The sequence below is a fragment of the Gastrolobium bilobum genome, unplaced genomic scaffold (genome assembly GCF_033153095.1).
Source record: "Gastrolobium bilobum isolate Gb01-03AN ecotype WA unplaced genomic scaffold, APGP_CSIRO_Gbil_v1 utg7613, whole genome shotgun sequence".
Lineage (NCBI taxonomy): Eukaryota > Viridiplantae > Streptophyta > Magnoliopsida > Fabales > Fabaceae > Gastrolobium > Gastrolobium bilobum.
Genome location: NW_026898007.1, coordinates 233,029 through 255,782, shown reverse-complemented (window position 1 = coordinate 255,782; position 22,754 = coordinate 233,029). Strand labels below are relative to the sequence as shown.

The window sequence follows — 22,754 nt, the reverse complement described above, 5'->3', positions numbered from 1 at the left end:
AAAAAATCTATCCTAGTCGAGTGTAGAATAATTTTTCTTGCCTCAAAAAGGTATAATGAGGGAAGGAGCAGAGACAAAACATGGATGATGTTAATAACTGGCATAGTAACAAAGACTATAACCTTGAAAACGATCTCTTTTTTCCGTTCTGCATACAAGCATTTCTCGGCTTAAGTTAATAGACTCATATATTTTGTTCCTTTTATGAGAACAGATTGAAATGAGCTTCGGTGCATTCATCGTCTTACACTCGTCTCTTTTGTCGGGCTATGAATAAAATATGATTTCTATCCATTTCTTCGGAAAGAACAAATCTATTTCTAGTCCGAAAATAGAATGATTTATTCCTGACTTTAAATTTGGACACAAGTCTTGCATTGTTACAGATACAGTATACAAAAAAGAGGGAAGGAGACAGAAATAAGACATCAACGATGTTAACAATTAGCAGTAACAACCAGTATAACGTTAAAAGCGATCTCTTTTTATCCTTCTTCATATTTCCCTTCATACAAGCAATTCAATGATCAGGGCTAGAGCAACATCACAGGTCAATCACATATTTGACGTCTATTCAATGCATCTTCAAAGCGGCTGCATGAACCCACCCTCATCTCTGTGCTCATGTCATTCCCTGGTGCTGGATAATAGTCCTCCCTCAGCTGCACATCCCTTAGGTTTGGTATCTTAAGGAAAAAATTCATGAAATGTTCATGAGTCGTCCCATGAATGAAAAGCTTCCTCAGAGTATCACATTCTTGTAGCAATCCAGCAGCTGGAAGTGACAAACTCCTCTGGTTCACATCCTCATCTTGTGGTGGCCAATAATGAAGTTCATTTAGACTCAAAGTGCCAATCCCATTCAGAAAGAACCTTTCCCACAGGCTCAAATCCATCTGCCCTGAAGGAGCAGTGAGTACATAACCTCTTGTATCACCACAATCTAGCTGCATCTTCGATAGCTGAGGATAACAAGCCAGAATGCTCAGACCAAATTCGCTCTCGACTGGTTTTGGCTGCCCTCTGCAATCTCCTTCCACTTTTATACGCATCTCTTCCAAATTGGGGCAATCCTCCAACCCTGCCACTGGCAACGGAGTTAGAAGATCACCAACTCCTATCCAAAGAGAGAGATACTGCAGCCTGTCCCAGCTCTTGCCATAGTAACCACTGCCATTGCTTTCATCAACCTCCAAATCATACTTGCATCTCTGCCTCTTCCTTTTGCTTGGGTTTTCACATTCCGCAACCCCCAAGTAATCCATGAATTCAGCAGAATCAGCACCATTCAGGTCAGAAGAACACGGTTCATCCAAACCATTCAGGTCAAAATTGAGAAAACCATGTCCAAGGCTGTCACTTTCCCTCAAACCATTCCACACACAATCCACATGAAGCCGCTCAATCCGGTCCCGAATAGGCTCCAAAGCTCTAAGAGAAGCCACGGTGTCGAGGTTGACGCAGCAAGAAACCTTGACATCAATCAGAGTCCTACGAAGCAAACAAACCATGGTCCTCAACCCTTTCTCCGTGACATGCTTGCAACCCTTAAGCTCGAACCTAACCAACCTAGAACACCCTCTACCAATCTCAATCAACCCCATGTCATCAAGGTCCTCACAGTTGTTAACGGACAAGGAACGTAGCCCTTGGCAAAGGGCAATTCCATCAAGCCTTGACCCAAGGGCCAAGCAAATCCCATGAAACTGACCCAACTTGAGAACCCTCAATTTGGGGCACTTAGAACTCAACACCTCCAAAGCAAAACTACTCTCTCTGACATTTTTACAAACATCTAGCACCAGCTCTTCCAAAAGTGGGAGTCCAGAGAACAACGCCACCAGAGTTGCACGGCTAACCCTAGCGTCTTCTCCAGCGAACCCATCGTTGTCTCTCCGGTTCGCAAACGACGACGTATCGGCCAGGTGAAGGAGCGTGAGCTTGGGGCAATTGGAAGCGATAGCCAACAGCGTATCATCACCGACGAACCCTAAGTATCTCGGATCGAAGATGCAAGCAACGAGCAGGTGCTCCAGGTTAGGGCACGATGAAGTGATGGATTCGATTTCGTTTGACTTGAAACCCTCCGTGAACGACCTCGTTAGCAGGTTGAGGCGGCGGAGGGAGGCGGCGGCGGCGGGGTTCGCAGACAGAACCGGCGGGAGGTCCTCTGGCCAGTGGTAGAAGGCGGAGAGGTCCAGCGAGGATAGATTCCGGCAGTGAGAGAAAAGAGCCGCAAAATCGGATCCCGGCTGCAACGTCGGCGGGCGCTGGTGCCACCGGACGAGCCGGACGTGACGGAGCTCCGGCCAGGGGGAGAGTAGGAGGAGCTGGAGCGTGGTAGGGTCACGCGCGTACACGGAAAGTGAGGTCACGCGCGGGAAGGCATCTCGGAGACGGAGAGCAAGGAGGCGGGGATCGGCGGTGGCGGATGAGGAGCAGAAGAGCGCGTGTCCCCACGGCGAGATGAAGGAGAGGTCGAGATGTGTGACATGGAGGAAGGATGTTGGGATGCGGTGGAGGTCTCGCGCGTTCCCCCGGAGCGTGAGAGAGGTGCGCGTCCTGCGCTCAAGGCGGAGGAAGCTCCCGCAGACAAGGGAGAGTGAATTCCGTGTCCGGGTGTCGGAGACGGCAGCGAACACCTTGCAGAGGATCTCCTCCGGCAGGTGGCTGACGGTGGTGGCATCGATGTTTCCACTCATCACCGATGAACTTTCTTTTCAGGCAGCTTTCCCTAACCGGTAAGGTAAGGTAATCCCAACTTGTTTTCACTGTCTTTTTTGGTATTAAAGAAAAAGAAAAAAAAAGACCTTTTAAGCTTTGTTATTGGGGTATATCACTGAAAGTTTATCAGTGAAGCAATTCTAGAGAGAGAGAGAGAGACATAGTGCTAAATGAATTGTATAGAGAAATATGGTAAGGGGGGATCTTATTAATGGGTACTGGTGGCCTTTATTAAAACCCAACTGAATATGATGTATCTGCCTGTACTGGCAAATTTAGAGAGAGAAAATGAAAATCAGGGAGAGTTTGGGAATAATGGTTCTTACAAAAGATGTCTCAACATCATTGGATTGAAAGGATAAAAAATGCAACAAGGAGGGTCAATTTTTAGAGGTATATTATTGGATTGAATTTTCTTTATTTTTGATTTTTCTTTTCTTCTTTAAAATATTATGTGCTTTTTTTCTTCTTCTTTTTTTGCCTTTCTGTTTTGCAAGGGCTAATGCTTACTATATTTGTTTGGTCTTTTTCGACAGTGATGGAAAACACATACACACATCCCAGTACAACACATCGCATTATGATCACCTTTGGAATTGGATACTGATAATTTAAAATCAACATATTCAATAATTGGTCACTGGCAACCCGCTCTTTTGTAGAGTGATGACTGGCGGTGCAGTCTGCACAGAGCAGAAAGAATCATTACAAGCACGTGTGATGGGTTCAATAGTCACCATGTACACTGTCCGGCATTTTCTCGGATATTTCAGAGAGAAATATTATGTTATTTTATTGAATAAATGAATAAGTTATGTACTTTTTCATCTAAAAGTTAAGTTGTTATTATATTAATTTTTTTAGAGGGGGATATTGTGACTACGAAAAGTGTCCACTACCATCTTACTATCTATCAAATCACCATTGAAACAAAGAGAGAGAATGTTAAAAAGTTTTTGAAGAGAGAGAAAATGTTAATCCAATGATGATTAGATAGATAGTAAGGTGGTAGTGGAAACTTTTAGTAGTCAATATATCCTCCCTCATTTTTTTAAATATTATAAAAAATAGTGTGACACTATTTTAATATTTCAAAAAATTATAAATTAATTAATGGAGAAGGTTATACTTACAACCTATTTTCTTTACAACCTCTTACAACCATATATCTTAACCGTTGATTTCCGTCAATCAACGGTTAAGATTTTCGTAAGTTAAATTTATTAATTAATTATTAAATCACAATAAATTATAACCGTTGATTGGCGGAAATCAACGGTTAAGATATGAGGTAGTAAAGAGAATAAATTGTAAATATAACCTTCCCCTTAATTAATTCCTTAAAATTATCAAATATCACCATGTTAACCTTTAGAAAGACTAAAATAATTATATAAGGGTTTGATAATTATTTTATGTTTTTTTATAAATTAACGTGATAATAAAAATATTTTAATAACTAATATGGTAATATTTGATTTTTAAAGAATTAATTTTGTAATAAGAATATGGCTAACATATAATTTATCCTCTTGAACTTTATTCATATTTTAAATTATCACGTTATACATTGTTTCAATTAACTCTTTGCATTTTGTGATGGTAACAAATTAACAAATCTATTAAAAATTTAACTAACGTTATTTACCTTCCAAAATCCTAATTTTATTTTTCTTTTTTGCAAATTTACATTCCACACTCTTTTGCAGATTTTTTTCTCTATCATACTTTTCTCCTTCTCCATCCCAAATTTGCTCCACACAAAATACATATTAATACCATATTAATATCTCATTAGTCACGAAGAAGAAAATATGATATACTACCTATGGTGTTTTTATGAGAATGAAGAGGAAATTGAAGAGTTATTTTGTTGGCATACATAATATTTCTTTAGAATCTGAATATCTTGAAATTACTTACAACTTTTTTTTTCTTGGGATTTCTCAAGGATGAAGTTGCCCATATCCTTGTTATCTTTTGTCTACGAGATATGGCCTGGCTGGCTTTGGATTTTTCATAATGCTTTGAAAATAAATTGCCTCCAACACTATGTGCTATAGGACATTAAACTTCAAGAAAAATACCATGAAGAAAAAAACTATAAAACATGAGCTTTATGCTGAAATCTAATTTCAACAAAATATGAGAGGATTTCCTCCTTTTTTCCCCAAAAAAATAAGGGGGCTCAAACTGCATAAATTAATATAATAACCTTAATAATTAAATAGTATTAATTGGAGAATTAATGTATAATTAGAGAGTTAATTAGCAAGAAAAGTCTAATTATTAACTAAATCATTTTTCAGAATAAGAGCATAAATAATAAAGGTGAAGGATTAAAATGCAAATTGTGCAAAGTGGGTGAGACCCAAAATGAATTAAGTGTGTGAAAAGAAACAAAATATTGGATTTTTAAAACATAATTGTGACAATTTTCAACAAAGCAAGAGAAACAACACTCTTGAAGCAGGAGATGCACAAAATGTTATTAATAATTTCAAAAGTTCACAAGCAAATGATTCATCTTTCTTCTATGCAATACAAGTAGATTGTGAAAATCACATGACTAATTTTTTTCTAGAAAGATGGCATATCAAGGTCAGATTATAATCACTTTGGAGATGTAGTCATTTTTTACACAACCTTATTAACAAACAAGAATAATATAGCTTGTGCACCATTCATTGGGGTAAATCATCATAAACAAAGTGTTTTGTTTGATTATGCTTTCTTGTTAGATAAGACAACAAAATCATGTGTTTGACCATTTAAATCATTTTTGAAAGTAATAGGTGGGCTGCAACCTAAAATAATTTTTATTGATCAGTGTCAAGCAATGATTAATGCTATTAAGAGTTTTTCCTGAATCTCAACATCGACTTTACTTGTGGCATATTAGCCAAAATGATGTTAAGTATCTTTCTTATTATTTGAGACAACCTACCTTTAAGGTTTTGTTTAATAGGAGTCTATATAATTGTGGATTAAAACAAGAGTTTGAAGAACTATGAGCATGTTTACTCACAAAAGTTGATATTTCAAAATGCACATGGCTGAAACTTTTTTATGAGTTACGAAAAAATTGGTGCGCAATATTTAGTAAGAATTATTTTTCAGCTGGCATCTTATCGATACAAAGAAGTGATAGTATGAATAATATTTTTCATAGTTCATAGTGTAACCTGCAAGACAATGTCTTTTACCTAATTTGTGCTTTGTTATGAAAAAGTTTTGGAGCGCAGAAGTTGGTTGAAATTGCAAAAAAGACTTCGAATGCAATCAATATGCACCTACTAGAATAATTTTCTTGTAGGTATAGCTGAACAAGGCGCTCAGGTATATACTCATATTATTTTTGAAGAATTCTATGAAGATTATTTGAATCTTTATTTGTGGTAATTGAAAAAACCAATGAATATGGTACTTTCTTTAGTTATAAGTTGGTTACTAGTGATGACAAACATATTTTATGACATTTGAATTTGCAAATTGTGTAGTTGATTGTACTTGTAAGAAGTTTAAATCAGTTGGTCTCTTATGTCTTCATGCATCGAAAGTGCTTAACTTTCACAATAATTTTAATATATACCTTTTCATCATATTTTGAAGAGGTGGAGAAAATATGGTAAAGGTGATTTTAGTATAAGTGACAATGATAAACAAGCTTATGAAGTTCCAACACAAAGAATTAATTTGCGTATGAGCCACATAGTGAGGAAAGCCATTTATTTTGCAACCAAGGGTGCATTGACAAATGAAGCAACCAAAATGGCTGAAAATCACACAGAGCATGGAATTAAAACATTGGAAAAGTTGCTCAAAAATACTAAGTTGATTGATACATTAACTAGCAAACCATATGAAGTTGATGATATGAATATTGATGAAGAAAGAGATGAGTAAATTAAATTAAATTCTAAAAAGGTGTTTCTACCACACCAAAAATAATCTAAAAGGTGTTAGATCCACAACGTGTTCAGGAGTTACAAATGCTAGATTGAAAAATCTACTTGAGAAGAAAATGTGCAAGAGAAATATATCACAATTTCATAGTAAATCTCAATGTACTATCATACAGATATAGGCAAAAAGAATAATATAATCAAAATCATACTTTTTTTCATTATATATAAAAATATGCTTAATGTTAATATCTTCTTATTCTTTTTTGTGATTTGAGCATAGCTTTAAGTAGAAGAGACAAAGATTTTAGTACTTCTGTTACACCTCGATCCATGGACTTTTTGTTTTCCATATATCTCTCAAGTGGTAAGTGCTGATATACCTTCATCGAGTTTTTGTTTTACACATATCTCTCAAGTTTCATGTACACGGGTATTATTATATTATGTCCAATGTTATAAGGTGTTTAGTGTTTACATTGACAAATGGCTGAGATTACCAGCTATAATATTAGGATCTTCAGTTTACAGAGAAAGACAGGATATGAACTTAACATATTAATTATAAAGATGGACCTTTATGATAAAAAGAAGAGAAATAGGTTTTTAAGAGTATAAACAGGGGGTGTTCATCAACCGATCCAAACCGATTCTGTAATATCCACACACAAAAATAGTAACAATAAATTTAATAATAATAATAATAATATTAATAAAAATAATAATAATAATAGTAGTGTGTACCTTTATGTATAGTGTTATAGGCATTGAATGCTAATAGTGTGTCGTAATTTGACTTTAAAACTGTAACCTTAATTAGTGGATATTTTAGTTGTAACGTTCGGTAGTTGTGGTTGGTTATCATGTAAGTGGTAAATGCCAACATTTATTTATTTAATTTTGTAATCATTGAGATATTATAATTAAAATAATTATGATGACCTTTGATTTTACCTATTGTTTTTATAACTAAAATAAATGTGATGACCATTGGTATTATCTGTAGTTAATGTTCTGTTTCAAAACTACAGTTATAAATAGGAGCTTAACCTAACCAAACCAAATCACTTCTAATCCTCAACATTTCTCCATTTCTCCATTTCTCTTCTCCTCTATTTTCTCTCTTCTTACTTCAAATTATTATTTTCCTTTGGTTATCAACCGCTTTTCTTCTAGAAGGTAGCAAACACGGAGATCAGGTAATCCTAATCCCTAGATAGCTTTATTTAAAATTTATTATATGTAATCCTAATCCCTAGTCAAGGGTTAGCTTTATATGAATTTTTGTTTGATGTAATCTCGATGCTTAGGCACTATATTTATCTTTTATATTAAATTTATGAGATGTGATTCTAATCTTCATGGAATAATCAATTAATTTATTTGAAATTTATATAATCCTAATCCCTAGGTGCTCAGAGATCATATTTAATTTGGTATAAGTAATCCTAATCCATAGGTGCTCTTAGGTTAGTTTTATATGAAATTTGCTGGTGTATCCTATTCTTTTAGAAGTAGTAGATTAATTATATATGAACTTTGTTTGATATAATATTGACCTTTAGGGAGTAATATATTAATTTTATGGGAATTCATATTTGATATAATCCCTATCTTATCTTTAGGTAATCTGTAGGTAGCTTTATTTAAAATTTATTATCTGTAATCGTAATCCCTAGGTGATTGTACGTTTGTTGTGTATGAAATTTTATTTTGTGTGTATCCTAATCCTCTAGAAATAATAGATTAATGTAATCTTGACTTTTAGGGAATAATATATTAGTTTTATATAAATTTTGATTGACCTAATCCAAATCTTTAGGTAACAATAAATAGCTTTAAAGAAACGCGTTATGATCCTAATCTGTATGGAGTAATAAATTAGTTTTATTAATTTGAATTTTATTACATGTAATATTAGGACTTTTTGACCCTTTTACCCTCTAATAATTAAAAAATATACCAATTTACCCCTGTTTAATCGATTACATCCATTAATCGATTACACTAAAATTATTGACTTAATCGATTACACTAGCTTCAGAATTTTCAAACAACTTTTCTTCACACTCCTTGCATGCCCGCCACATAGCCCTCAAGTTTCACACCTCATCCACTCATCATCCGTCAAGCACTTCCCATTTGACCAAGAAAGTTGATAATTCAAACACTGTCATTTCCTTAGCCACCACAAAGACCAAACCGAAACAAACCACTCAGCCATCAATCCTCCTTTACACAAAACCACTTGGCTGAAGGAATGCTTTGAGAGTGCTCACCATCACCATCGTCATCTTCTCATTGACTCTCAATCAGGCCATATGACCTTCCCACCATTTTTTTTGTTATTTACTTAAGTCATCTCCCCCAAAATCCACATGCAAAACTCCTAGACGGCCTTATACTCCATGTTCGAAGCAAGGAAGTGCAAGGTGCCCTTATCAACTTTCCCTAGTACCATTCAAGTGGTTGAAGATCACATGCAAGAGGTCCTTTAAACCTTCCTTGGCCGAACCAGCACTAACCTCCAAGACCACCAATACCTTCTACTCCAAGCCATATACAATCTTATATTCTAAGACAAAGCCATTCTTTGGCAACTTTTGACACGTGGATGCTTCTTCTTCTGACATGTGTTTGCTTTCACACTCCACAATTCAAAAAGTTTCCTTTTTGGGTAATTCAGGGAATAAAAAAATTCAAAAAGAAATTATAATCTGGACTCAAAATTGATGGCCACGATTTGCTGTCCAAAATCAATGATTTAGATCTGTTCTCATCTTTATTGGGACACAGCTCATAATCCTTTAAAAATTTAATTGTGGAAGGAAAGAGAAAAATTTAAATTTTGAAAACTGACAACTCAGTAAATGTTCACCTGCTTTGTTCATTGAAATTGTTAAACATTTAACAAAACCCTAAACGCCTTCTCATCTTCTTCTTTCTCCTGTTCTTTTGTGTACTATTTTTTCCCAGCTGCTGTTCGTCGTTCGTCGCTCGCCTTCTCATACCGTTTTTGGTTTTGTTGCTGCTTTTCGTCTTCGTTTTTTCCCAACTGTTGTTCGTCGTTTATTTGTTGTGAGTCGTTCGTCGTTCGCCTTCTCATAAAGATTTGGTTTTGTTGCTGCTTTTCGTCTTCATTTTTTCCCAGCTGTTGTTCGTCATTTTTTTGTCGTTCGTCGTTCGTTGTTCGTCGTTTCAACGTTGTCGTCTTGGTTTTTGTTGTTCGCCTTCTCATACCGTTCTTTATTTTGTTCTGCTGTTGTCGTTTTTTTTAAGTAGGTGACTACCAGTTACAACACACAGCTTCAAAGGATGTATAAATATGATTTTCTGAAGGATGTCAGTCCTGTCAAGGAGGACTGGAGGATTAAGGTGAAGGTGGTTCGGGCTTGGAAAGTTCCTAACTTTCAACGTAAAGATCAAGACGACAACGTTGAAATGGTTTTGTTGGATGAACAGGTATGTTCTTAGCGTTTTTTAAATCTTGGTTCTTGCGTTTTTAAATCTTCCACTTTTTTGAGTTCGCTGTGTTTTTTTAGGGTGGTAGGATCCACGCCACTGTCAAAGGTTCTTTGCCGGTGCGGAAGAAAATCCATGAAGGAGACTGCTATTTTATCAAAAAATTTGGAGTTGGTTTCAATAGCGAAGTGTTTAGGCCTACCAGGCATCAGTATCGTTTGTCTTTCAATTTGAGGACTGATCTTAGATCAATTGTTGATTCTAATATTTGTGCGAGTGAATTTGATTTTGTTGATTATGACATCATTGAGAAAGAAACATCTGACTCACCTTATTTAGTGGGTAATATAAGTATACTTACTGTCTTTTCATTTTTAAATTTTTTAAATTTTTTAAATTTTTTAAATTTTTTTACGGACTCTTTGCTGCCCTTTCTTTCTTTGTAGACGTCATTGGTTTAATATCAGGAATTGGTGAAGTTTGTGAACGTGTGGTTTCTGGTAGGAAGACCAAAATGATTGTGTTGGAGCTTGACAACCTCAGGTATTGTAAATTTTATTTTTTCAACGTATTCTTTTGTTTTATCTGTGTTCCCTTATATTTTTTTGTTTTATCTGTGAACGTGTATTACTGTACGTTTGGGCTGCAACTCATATTAAGGGGTCACAAGCTGGAGTGCACTTTGTGGGAGCACTATGTGGATGAGATTCAATCTTTTATGGCAACCAGCGACACTCCTCATAACGTCGTGATAGTCCAGCTAGGCAGGATAAAATGTTTTAGGGGTATGATTTTAGCATTCTTTTTTTCCAATACGTTATTCCTCTGTGTTCTGTTTAATTCTATTTTTTTTGGGATTGCTCTTCTACGTTTTTATTTTTATGCTTAACTCGATAGGTAAGGTTGGGTTAACCAATACAAAATATACAACGAGGATTGTCATGGATTCGAAGATCCCAGAGATCGTTGAGTTCAAAAAACGGTTTGTTTGTTATTCTTAAACTCATTTCATAATTTTTTTATGATATTCATTTACTGTATATCCATTTTCTCTCTATAGTCTCACGGCTGATTGTGTTGAGAGTAGTCTGCGGATGACTCAGTTGTCTGCTCAGTCATCCTATTCTTACGAAAATGATTTTCTGAAAGAGACTGAAAAGAAGTCTATCAGTGATGTGAAGCTTTGTGGCGAGGTAAAAATGGAGACCATTTGCTTCATTCATTATATGAAACTTTATTTTGCTCATTTTTTAAATTTCTCAATGTTGTTGCAGATTCTGAAATCAATGACAGAAGTGTGTCAGACATTACCTCTACCAGTGAAGGTCCACAATTGCTAAATTAAATATATTGGAAAAATAAAATCGTGTTGGGCTGTCTTTTTTATTATCTACATTTTTTGTTGTTGCAAATATGCATATAAATAATTCCAATATGCCAAATATGATTTCTATCAACAACGGTCTTTGTATTAATTTTAAACTTTTTTATTATTTACTTGCTTTGTGTTCGATTATTGTACCTTTTTTTCTTTAAATACATAAAAAAAAAAATTGGTATTGAAATGTATTTTTTTTTTGTTCTCAATCCATTTTTTTCTTTGTATAACAGATATAGAAATCAATAATTCCAATGTGCCTACCACGACTTCTAACAATGAAGGTATTTATTTTCATTTCTTTTATATTTTTTTTACATATTATATTATCCGTCAAACTTTCAAACTGGATTTTTTGTAATTTTTTAGAATATTGGGACGCTGGGGATCCTAATTTTGTCTGTGACTATTGTGGAGCAAACATGTGGAATGAAGAGAGAAATAAGAAGGATCGTAAGCCAAGTACTCCACGATTTAGTTTATGCTGTGGCAATGGAAAAGTTAAACTTCCTTTATTGAAAACTGCTCCAGATACTTTGCTTCAATTGCATGTTAATTCAAATGCAAGGAGCCGCCATTTTTTGCGAAATATTAGAGCATACAATATGATTTTTTCCTTCACATCCTTTGGAGCAAAAGTGGATGGATCAGTAAATCAAGGTTCTGGCCCATACTGTTTTAGAGTTGGGGGGCGAGTTCATAATTTAATGGGTAGTCTTCTCCCAGCTGATAGTCAGACTCCAAAATTTGCTCAGCTGTATATATATGATACTGACCATGAAGTGGATAACAGACTGGGTTGTCTAAGGTATATTCCTTTTCTGGCAAAATGTTATTGTTCATTTATGGTGTATATTTTTATGTTTCTTTCATATTAGCGAATTATTGATTTTGTAATTATATTTGCAGTTCCACGAGTACTGAAGATAAGCTCGATCCCGAAATTATCCTATTGTTGAAGCAGATGTTGGACAAGCACAACAGTATAGCTCAGTCTTTCCGGTGCGCTAGAGACCGTTATAAAGAAGATGACTTTAATGGTGTGAAGTTGAGGCTTATTCGAAAGCGTGGTAGTGATGGAAGAGTTTATAATCTTCCGACATCATCTGAAGTTGCCGCTTTGATTGTTGGAGATATAGACAGTGTTATGTGTGATAGGGATATCATTATTGAGACCCAAGATAGAGTACTGCAGCGCATCGATGTGAAGCATCCATTATATCTTGGCTTGCAGTATCCATTGTTATTTTCTTACGGTGAAGACGGTTATCGCGATGATGTCCAGCGTACTTCCGTGTCCAGTGGTAGGACTAATGCAAGAGCTGTTATCAGCATGAAGGAATTCTTTTCTTTTCGACTTCAGATGCGATCAGGAGAGTCAGAAATTCTCGTTCGATCAAAGAAAATTTTCCAACAATTCCTGGTTGATGCGTACACTATGATTGAGTTTGAACGGCTTAATTTCATTCGATATAACCAAAGTCATCTCAGTGCTGAGCTGTACAAAAATATAAAACATTCATTTGACAGAGGTGAAGATGCAGCCGTAAATACTGGAAAGTGTATCATTATACATACTTCGTTCACAGGCGGACCTAGGTATATGGCTGAAAATTGTAAAGATGCTTTTGCAATTTGCCGTTGGGCTGGGTATCCCCATCTTTTTATAACAATTACCTGCAATCCTAAGTGGCCAGAAATCACACGAGTTGTAAAGGCTAGACAGCTTAGCCCTGAAGATAGGCCTGATATTCTATGCAGAGTATTCAAGTTCAAATTAGACGAAATGTTACATGATTTGAGGAAAAAAAATGTTCTTGGCAAAGTTATTGCATGTAAGTATATGCTAAACTTATTTATTTTTTATTCATAATTTAAATCAATTTTTAAAGGGCATTTATCATGACATGCAAGAAATCTATATATAACATTGTTATTTTCTAATAATTATTTCTGTTGTATTTTGGTTAATGTAACAGATGTTTGTACAATCGAATTCCAAAAGCGCGGACTACCTCATGCTCATATTCTGCTATTCTTGCACCCTTCAAACAAGCCTGAAAGTGCTTTTGATATTGATAAATTGATTTCAGCGAAAATTCCTGACAAGGATTCCAATCCTTTGCTGTTTCAAGCTGTCACAAATTACATGATACATGGTCCATGTGGTCCTGAAAATTACAAATCTCCTTGCATGAAGGATGGACGGTGTTCAAAAAAGTTTCCAAAAAACTTATGTTCCCGTACTTCTATAGATGACGATGGATTTCCTCATTACAAGAGAAGAAATGATTCGAGAGTTGTGAACAAAAATGGTGTTGAACTTGATAATCGTTATATTGTGCCATATAATGCACAACTTCTTTTAAAGTATCAGGCTCATATCAATGTTGAATATACTTGCCAGAGAAGTGCTATTAAATATCTTTTTAAATACATTCACAAAGGGAATGATAGAGTAACAGCTGTCGTACATCACGCAGAAGATGAAATCAAAATGTTTTATGACTGCAGGTACTCAAAATTTTCTCTTATCTTATTTTGCTTCTCCCAAAAATCAACATGTTTTTTTTCACGATCTTTCAACTTTGTTGTTTTAATTATTTATTTACTATAGGTATGTCTCCGCATGTGAAGCTGCTTGGAGAATTTTTGGATTTGACATTCATTCCAGGTACCCCCCCTATTCAGAGATTGCCATTTCACCTGCCCAATGAAAAGAACATTATTTTCAGTGATAATGCTTCGATTTCTGATGTCAAGACAAGGGCGGAGTCTAGACTATCAATCTTTGAGTCTTCGATGGATGCAAATAAAAAATATCCAGAAGGAAGGCATCTAACTTATGCAGAGTACTCGACTGAATTTGTTTACAAAGACCAAACTCATGAATGGAATCCTAGAAAAATTGGATTTTCAATTGGGAGAATAAATCATTTTTCTGCCAATAATGGAGAAGATTCCTATCTTCGTACGTTGCTTACTTTTCAAAGAGGGTGTACTAGTTATGAAGATGTTAGAACAATCAATGGCGTGCTTTTTCCTGCATTTAAGGATGCCTGCTATTCTTTAGGACTTCTAGATGATGACAATGAGTATATTGATGCAATTAAAGAGACAAATTCATGGGGTTCTGCTGCTTATCTTAGATCTCTGTTTGCTCTATTGTTATTTGCCAACTCAATGAACAGGCCTGAAAAAGTTTGGGAAGAGTGTTGGAAATTTTTATCCGACGATGTTCTTTATCACCATAGGAAAAGAATAGGGCTTCAAGGTATGTGTTGTGATAATATTTAACGCATTTATATTTTTTAAAAACTTAAATTAGTATATGTTGCATTACTGCTTATTTAGCAAATTTTTTACCATAATTCAGCATATGTTGCTTTATTATTTATTTCGGTTTTTTTCTTTTCTTTATATCTTTCTCTTTGTTATTTTTAACTTTTTTTCCTTTGTATTTTATGGTTTTTTTAGATGCGCTTCTTACCGAAGAAAGTATAAAAAACATAACACTTACATAAATTGATAAGGTGCTGCAGAGCAATGGTAAATGCCTATCTGATTACCCGTCAATGCCTCACATCACCAGGGAATCGTTGTTTGATATGCAGAATAGATTAGTGGTTGATGAATTAATGTATGACACATTTTCATTAGGAGAAAAGCATGAAAAACTATTGAATTCCCTCACTGATGAGCAGAGAGTTGTATATGACAAAATCATTTCGGCAGTTACACCAGGTAAAGGAGGGTTATTCTTTCTATATGGATTTGGTGGTACAGGAAAAACATTTATGTGGAATACTCTTTCAGCATTTGTTAGATCAAAAGCTGAAATAGTACTTAATGTTGCTTCTAGCGGAATTGCTTCCCTTCTGCTTCCTGGAGGACGAACAACACATTCTAGATTTCGTATTCCTATTCAGATCAATGAGGATTCAACGTGTAACATCAAGCCAAATTCTACTATAGCAGAGTTGCTGTCAAAAATGAAGTTAATCATTTGGGATGAAGCACCAATGGTGCATAGATTTTGTTTTGAGGCTCTGGATAGAACACTTAGAGATGTTCTTAGATTTTCTGACACGAGCTGCGTTGATATGCCATTTGGTGGAAAAATTGTAGTTCTAGGCGGTGACTTTCGGCAAATATTACCTGTCATTCCTCACGGCAGCAGACAAGAGATAGTAAATGCAACCATAAATTCCTCTCATCTATGGTTCTATTGTCATTTATTAACTTTGACCAAGAACACGCGTCTTAATTCTGGAAGTACCACTGATGATGTGAAGGAAATAAGAGAATTTTTTGAGTGGCTACTTAAAGTTGGGGATGGTGATCTTGGAGATGATGAAGATGGAGAATCTATGATAACAATTCCAGATGAATTGTTGATTACAGCATCAGATGATCCCGTTTCAGATATGGTTAATTTTGTTTATCCGAATCTCTTGGATAATATTTTAGATCCAACGTTTTTCAAAGAACGTGTTATCTTAACTCCTAAATTGTCCGATGTTGTTATGCTGAACGAGCACCTGATGTCGATGATTCCTGGTGAAGAAAGGATATTTTTGAGTTCTGATAAAATTCTGAAGCAAGGTGTGGCTTCCTCTGTTAAAGATGACGAATTCACACCTGAGATCTTAAACACATTATGTGTTCGGGGATTCCTGATCATAAATTAACCTTGAAGGTTAAAGTTCCAGTAATGCTATTGAGAAATATTGATCAGTCCAGAGGTTTGTGCAGTGGCACAAGGCTGCTCATTACAAAATTGGGGAATCATGTTGTTCAGGTAATTGTTCTTACAGGAAGCAATATAGGTGAAACTGTGTTAATCCCTAGAATGTTGATGAGCCCATCAAGTCACACATTTCCTATAAACTTCCAAAGAAGACAATTCCCTCTGATTGTTTCATTTGTCATGACTATCAATAAGAGCCAAGGACAATCTCTTTCTCATGTTGCAATTTATCTCCCCAAACCTGTCTTCACTCATGGGCAATTATATGTGGCACTGTCTAGAGTAAAGAGCAAGCGTGGATTGAAGATATTGATACTTGATGAAAACGGTTGTGTCACAAATAATACCCTTAATATAGTTTACAAGGAAGTATTTCAAAGATTAATGTCGTGAATTTCCTTCTGCCTACTATGACATAACATCACTGCTTGGTACAGGTAAAGACAAAAAAAATTGGCAATGGAGTGTTTTTTTACTTATTTTCGTTACCGTTTGGTTTTTTTAACTGCTAACTTTTTCTACTCATGCAGGAATCATTTTTCATACACACATGCTATTTTTGAACAAACAATATTCCATCGTCATGAATATATGGAGGTATTGTTATGACAGTTTTTATTTGTACTCATTTGTTTGTGTGCCTTTTTCTTTCATACTTTCATTTGTACATTATTACTCATTCATTCCTTTTATACTGAAGGATAAAAAATGTAGGTTCGGCATCTTGCATGTGTTGCGTTAGTTCTTACGAGACAAACAAATTGATTTTTTTTTTCCTCCGTGCAACGCACGGGTAATTCACTAGTTACTTAAAAGGTAAACCACACCCTATGCATATTGTCATCCTCGGGTATGCTCTTTGGAGTCGTGAAATTGTTGTAAAATATAATGATTTTATATGGCACATGTTGGTAATAGAACTCGTAATATTTGACTAGATGGACTTGAACTACCTCCATTATCTATTGCCATCCTCGTGAATGCCATTATTGTCCATTATCTATTATCTTCCAACCAGAGTCTTCATTGTTTTGCTCTCCAACAATGTGGTTGAGTTGAACTCTTGTCAACAAAGAGATACAAAAGAATGGAGGGAAAGAGGCTCACATGCACCCATTTCATAAAGGTATCCTCGGCCAGATGTGTAACATGTACAATAATGGCATTCAACAATGGGTCTTTCCCAACTACAAAATTTTCTTTTCTCCAGTGGCTAAGGAAATAACTTAGTGTTTGAATTATCAGCTTTCTTGGTCAAATGGGAAGTGCTTGACTGATGGTGAGTGAATGAGGTGTGAAACTTGAGGGGTATGTGGCGGGCATGCAAGGAGTGTGTGAAGGAAAGTTATATGAAAAATCTGAAGTTGGTGTAATCGATTATGTAATCGATTAAGTCAATAATTTTAGTTTAATCAATTAAATAATGGATGTAATCGATTAAACAGGGATAAATTTGTGTATAGTTTTGGGACGAGGACAAAATGGTTATTTTTTAATTATTAAAGGGTAAAAGGGTAAAAAAACCCGTAATCTTAGTCCCTAAAAGTCTGAAGTTAATTTTATATGAATTTTGATAAAGTAATTATGATCCTAAATATATTATACGGTTGTCTTATATGAAATGTATTATATGTAATCCTAATTCCTAGATTAGTTTTAGATGAAAGTAAGTAATCTTGATCCTTAGAGCATCTTAAATTAGTTTTAGATGAAATTTGGTATACGTAATCCTCTAGGTGATCGTAAGATAATTTTATATTAAATTTGTTAAATGTAATCTTAATCCTCGGGGAATTTTAGGATGTTTTCATATATTATATGTAACCCTTAGGATATTTAAATTAAATTATTTTTACCTCTAGAAATTAATTGGATTAATTATTGGACTTTGGCTTTACTCTAATAGATGTGACTATTTGAATTATGATTTGCAAAATTATGATATGATGATTGAATTTGGGCTTTACTCTGGTAGATGTTAAATATAAAAATTATCATATTCTTGGATAATGAATTTGAAAATTATGATGGATTTGGAAATTATGATATTCTTGAAAAATTGAATTTGGAAATTATACTCTTGATTAAATTGACGTGAAAATTATGAAAACTATTTGAGGAAATTTTTCAATTATAAGAATTGTGACAAGATTGAATTTTATTGATTGTGTGTGATTGTAATAAATAATAGTGGGAAGATAACTTTCGGGATGGTACCTCTTGAAAGTGAGGAACATAACCTTTGGGCTTTATGTCTTCGATATTACATGATATGACAATGATGTTTTCCGTTCTTCCCAGAGTGGTATCTGGCAACAGGATTTCCTGGGGTACTAGTAACAACTTTGGGAAAAGGTGTGCATATTAGGATTTGATATCCTGATGATGGCCAATTTTAATTATACGTGCTGGCAACAGAGTTTCTCAGGTCACGGGATAGCTGGCAACAGTGTTTCCCGGGTCTATTATGGTTTTCTCGCCACTAAATACACTAAATGAACTTAAACATGATTAATAATGGAATTTGATACTTGATTTGATTATGATGAATATTTGAGTTGTGATTGTAATCATTTATGTAATATTGTGATTAATGTTGTGTGGAATATATTACTTGATAATTATCCTTATTAAAATATCATTGAGTTGATTATGTTGATTTATTGAGATATAATTACTCTAAATAAAATGTCTTGATTGATTTTGATTTGATTATAATTATTAATTAATTTATGACTATCTTTGTTGTGTTCTGGATTGGGATTACCAGCTCTTGCTGATTGTTTGTCTTTGTGTTTATGCGCTACAATGATCCTTCGGGGGAGCAGATTTTCAGTGAAACATGTTGCAAAGGATGGGGCTAGCAGTGAGCAGTAAGACTAATGACTCAGATATTTGTAGCTAGTCCTAAATTTAATGTATAAAACATAGTCTCTGGTATTATTTTAATATTTATAAATGTAATAAAGTTAGCCTTGCACTTGTCCTTATACAGGTGCAGCGGTAATATTTTCCCAAAATAGTTTAGATTAGCTTCCGCAATATTTATAAGATCCTAAAAAATATAATTTATTGTGAATTTTGGCAATTTCTTAATTATAAGAATATTTGAAAAATTGTTAGAAATTTGGGGGTGTTACAGATTCAAACCGTAGTGACCGAACCGAAAAATCAACTTAACCGAAAATCGAAAAATCAAAAACCGAAAAAAGAACTGCAAAATTTAATTGGATTGGATTGATTTTCGGTTTGGTTGGTGAAAATCGATCCAATAATTCCCCAACTCTACCCTCTACCTACTTGGGCCTTTCCCCAATCATAACCCAAAATTCATATAGCAAAATTCTAAACCCAAGTCCCATTAACCCATCATGTTGAAGAAAGTGAGTTTTTGCTAGCTTGATCTATGTTATGCTTTCTTTTTTGGGTGAGATACATCATATATTTTTATGACATGGGTTATTATCGTACAATAGTTCCTCTGTAGGATAAAAATTTGGCTTACTCCGTATCTCAGACAACCACATTGTAAATATTTTGTTGGAGGTAAAAGATGATAATTCAACTTTTTGTTGTAATATATTGAAAATTATATTATTGATTGCACAATAATTATCATACAAACTTTACAAAGTTAATACATAAAAAGATATATTATTTGCACTATAATCATCATACAAATTTTAGGCTTTTCAAAAAATTGAAAACCGATCAAATCCAAACCGAATAAAATTGGATTGGATTTAAAAAAAATCCAAACCGAATGAATAATTATATAATTAAATTGAAAGAATTGTATCAGATGATTTTTGTTTCAAAAACCGATCCAATCTAGATAAACCTCACGCCAAAAGGTTTTAAAAAGGAACATCCTAAAGAGCGGGTTTTTCTTTTCCACAAAAGAGAACCCTTAGACAAGAGTTACAACAGATTAGAGGTGGCAAAGTGGGCAGCCCGCCCCGCCCCACCCCGCCATCAACCCACCAAAAAATAAGCCAGCCCGCCCCGCCCCGCTTTTAAAAGTTGGCTGAAAAACTTAGCTCGCCCGCCCCGTTTGGCGGGTTGGCCCGCCAGTCCAAGCCTATTTTACATTGACCCGCCTCAGCCCGTCTATACCCGCATCAACCCGCCAAAAAATGAGTCCGCCTCGCCCCGCCTCGCTTTTGAGATGGGTTGAAAAACTCTGTCCGCCCCGCCCCATTTGGAGGGTTGGGCGGGTTGGCCCGCCGAGCCGAACCCGTTTTGTCAGCTCTACAAGAGATACACAATCTAAGGCTACAGGTTTCATATTGACGAGTCTATTAATATTGGATATCAAGCAGCTGGCATTTGGATATATAGCAACAAACTAACGGGAGGAAGACCACAATTGTAATTATTTTGGTAAGGGGTTTCACAGAGCTGGTTTTATTTTATTTAAAAAAAAAACAAGTTAAATAGCGGCTTCCTCTTCCTTTAACATAAATTGAGACCCGATAAGAATTAAAGGATAATTACAATATAAATAAATCACACTAGCAAGAGTCACAATTGTAATTTATCATATATATATTTTTGTTCATGGCAAGAGTCACAGTGGAAATGTTATATTTTATTTATCAAGTATTCTTAATGGCTTAATTAGCATAGGCTATTCCCACACTTAGTCTCGAATTTACTGTATAAGAAATACATTATATCTTCGTTGAGTTGCTCACATCATTGGAAATGCTTCAAGGAACCATTACCACCACATAAGTGGTTGAAATTTTCAATATGTAACCTCTTATTTGATGACTTTGATTTATAAGTGGGTCTCTAGAGAAACCGCATCAAGGGAACTCATTTGCTACTTCTCCATCTTCATCTATTCTAAAACACTTTGCATACCATTTCAAGCCCTGAAGAAGGCAAACATAATAACCCAAAAATACTAATCACTTGCTAACAGTTAATGTAGGAAAAATTTATCTAACCATGCAACTCCCTTAACTTAGTTGAGAATTTAAGATAACTACAATGTGTGTGCATCAGATGATTCAGAGGTACAAGTGCAGAAGCATTACAAAAAATAAAAAACAGTTATTTCCATCCACTGCATTTGAATACAAAAAGTCATCCTAATCCATGCCAAAAAAATATTATGATAAGAGTTTTATTAATCTCATGTTAAAGGAGATAAGTTATCTCATGTCATAGAGATAAACTTGTGGGCTCCATCACCTAAAAAAAAAACGACACAGTTATCGAAAGAAATTATTTTCTCTTATGATAAATATTGATTGACAAAATAGGGCGGATAATAATGGGGGGAAACTTTTCAGAGAATGTGATCCAAATAAGGGAAATATCTTCAGTACTACAGGAGTACTGAAGACTTTGTGCATCATTTATTTAATTTGAAAAAAATAATATAATATATGTTATCAAAAATATATATATATATATATTTTTCACTATTTTACCCTTCCTTGTATAATTATTTTCTCCTAAATCATCACTTTTTTTCTACTTTTAATAGAGGAGTACATACTCAGTAGCACCAAAGATATGCTCTCAAATAAGGTTGTTATTTCACATCTATTAACCAATAATAAAAATAGAATAGATTGCAATAAGAAAAGAAAAAAGACAGATTATGAATTATAATTGGGTTTAGTGTTTGTAATTTTAAATGACTTAACTTTGTGTCATTTTTAATGAAACTACGTCGTTTTGGTGTGTTTTGTCATTTTTTCTAATTTATAAAATTAGAAATAAAAAGAAAATGGAGGAGAGAGAATGTTAAAACACACCACTAAAACGACGTAGTTTCATTAAAAATAACATAACTTTGTGTCATTTAAAATGACAAACATTTTTCCCATTATAATTACCTTGTTATCTCCCCAAGTATGGTTGCCCAAACTTAGTCCTTGCATACGGAAGCTCCCTCTAAAATCTAAAGTCATCTAGAAAGTAAATCCAAATCACATTAATAACAACTATCACCCTAACTTTTAGAACAAAAAACAATGTGCAAGTACTTATTTGAAAACCCAAAAAATTAAATCAGTGATTGCGAATTTGCAACCACCTAAACATTTCACTGAGTCTGGTGAATGAATGGCCCAAAAAAGCAAAAATATCCTCTGAATCCTAATGTCCCTGCAAAATGCAAATGACAAAATCAAGCCCTAAATCACAAGTTGCATTAGCTTACCCTATTAGAACAAGCACCAACTTTGCCTATACAAAAAATCGATGAAAATAATAATAATAATAATAATAAATTCTGAATAATCAAGATAAAAACCCTAAGTAGGAATGAATTGACATGCCTCTTGCTTCCAAATCAAGTTCGTCACATTTTCGACGGAATCTGTTTTCCGTCGAAAACCATTACAATAATTTTCGACGGAATTCCATTAATTTTTCGTCGAAAATTTTCAACGGAATCATTTTTCCGTTGAAAACCAATACAACAATTATCGACGGAATTCCATTGTTTTTCCGTCGAAAATTTCCGTCGAAAATTTTCGACAGAATTTTAAATTCCGTCAAAAAATGTTATCAA

At 34.6% G+C, this 22,754-nt stretch overlaps 2 protein-coding genes across 3 annotated transcripts; one reads left to right on the top strand and one right to left on the bottom strand.

The window, feature by feature from the left end:
• Positions 1 to 329: 329 nt before the first annotated feature.
• On the bottom strand, positions 330 to 3,028 carry LOC133312154 (F-box/LRR-repeat MAX2 homolog A). Of its 2 annotated transcripts, XM_061513309.1 has the most exons (2): positions 1,306 to 3,028; positions 330 to 1,227 (listed from the first exon to the last, which is right to left on the bottom strand). In XM_061513309.1, the coding sequence occupies exons 1-2, from the start codon at positions 2,700 to 2,702 to the stop codon at positions 552 to 554; spliced, it is 2,073 nt and encodes a 690-aa protein (XP_061369293.1). In that variant the 5' UTR covers positions 2,703 to 3,028; the 3' UTR covers positions 330 to 551. The 2 variants fall into 2 exon arrangements, with proteins under 2 accessions (XP_061369293.1, XP_061369292.1); XM_061513308.1 differs by having other exon boundaries at positions 330 to 3,028.
• Positions 3,029 to 9,944: 6,916 nt separating this feature from the next.
• Positions 9,945 to 16,160, top strand: LOC133312148 (uncharacterized). The gene is made up of 12 exons (XM_061513303.1): positions 9,945 to 10,091; positions 10,172 to 10,433; positions 10,538 to 10,634; positions 11,152 to 11,284; positions 11,366 to 11,390; positions 11,703 to 11,753; positions 11,839 to 12,277; positions 12,379 to 13,304; positions 13,449 to 13,983; positions 14,087 to 14,143; positions 14,205 to 14,743; positions 15,130 to 16,160. The coding sequence occupies exons 1-12, from the start codon at positions 9,945 to 9,947 to the stop codon at positions 16,158 to 16,160; spliced, it is 4,242 nt and encodes a 1,413-aa protein (XP_061369287.1).
• The last annotated feature ends 6,594 nt before the right edge of the window (positions 16,161 to 22,754 follow it).

Coding starts and splice junctions, on each gene's coding strand:
- LOC133312154 (XM_061513308.1), bottom strand. CDS start 2,702: ATGAGTGGAAACATCGATGCCACCACCGTCAGCCACCTGCCGGAGGAG.
- LOC133312148 (XM_061513303.1), top strand. CDS start 9,945: ATGTATAAATATGATTTTCTGAAGGATGTCAGTCCTGTCAAGGAGGAC. Junction 10,092..10,171: donor TGGTTTTGTTGGATGAACAG/GTATGTTCTTAG, acceptor GTGTTTTTTTAG/GGTGGTAGGATCCACGCCAC. Junction 11,754..11,838: donor CACGACTTCTAACAATGAAG/GTATTTATTTTC, acceptor GTAATTTTTTAG/AATATTGGGACGCTGGGGAT.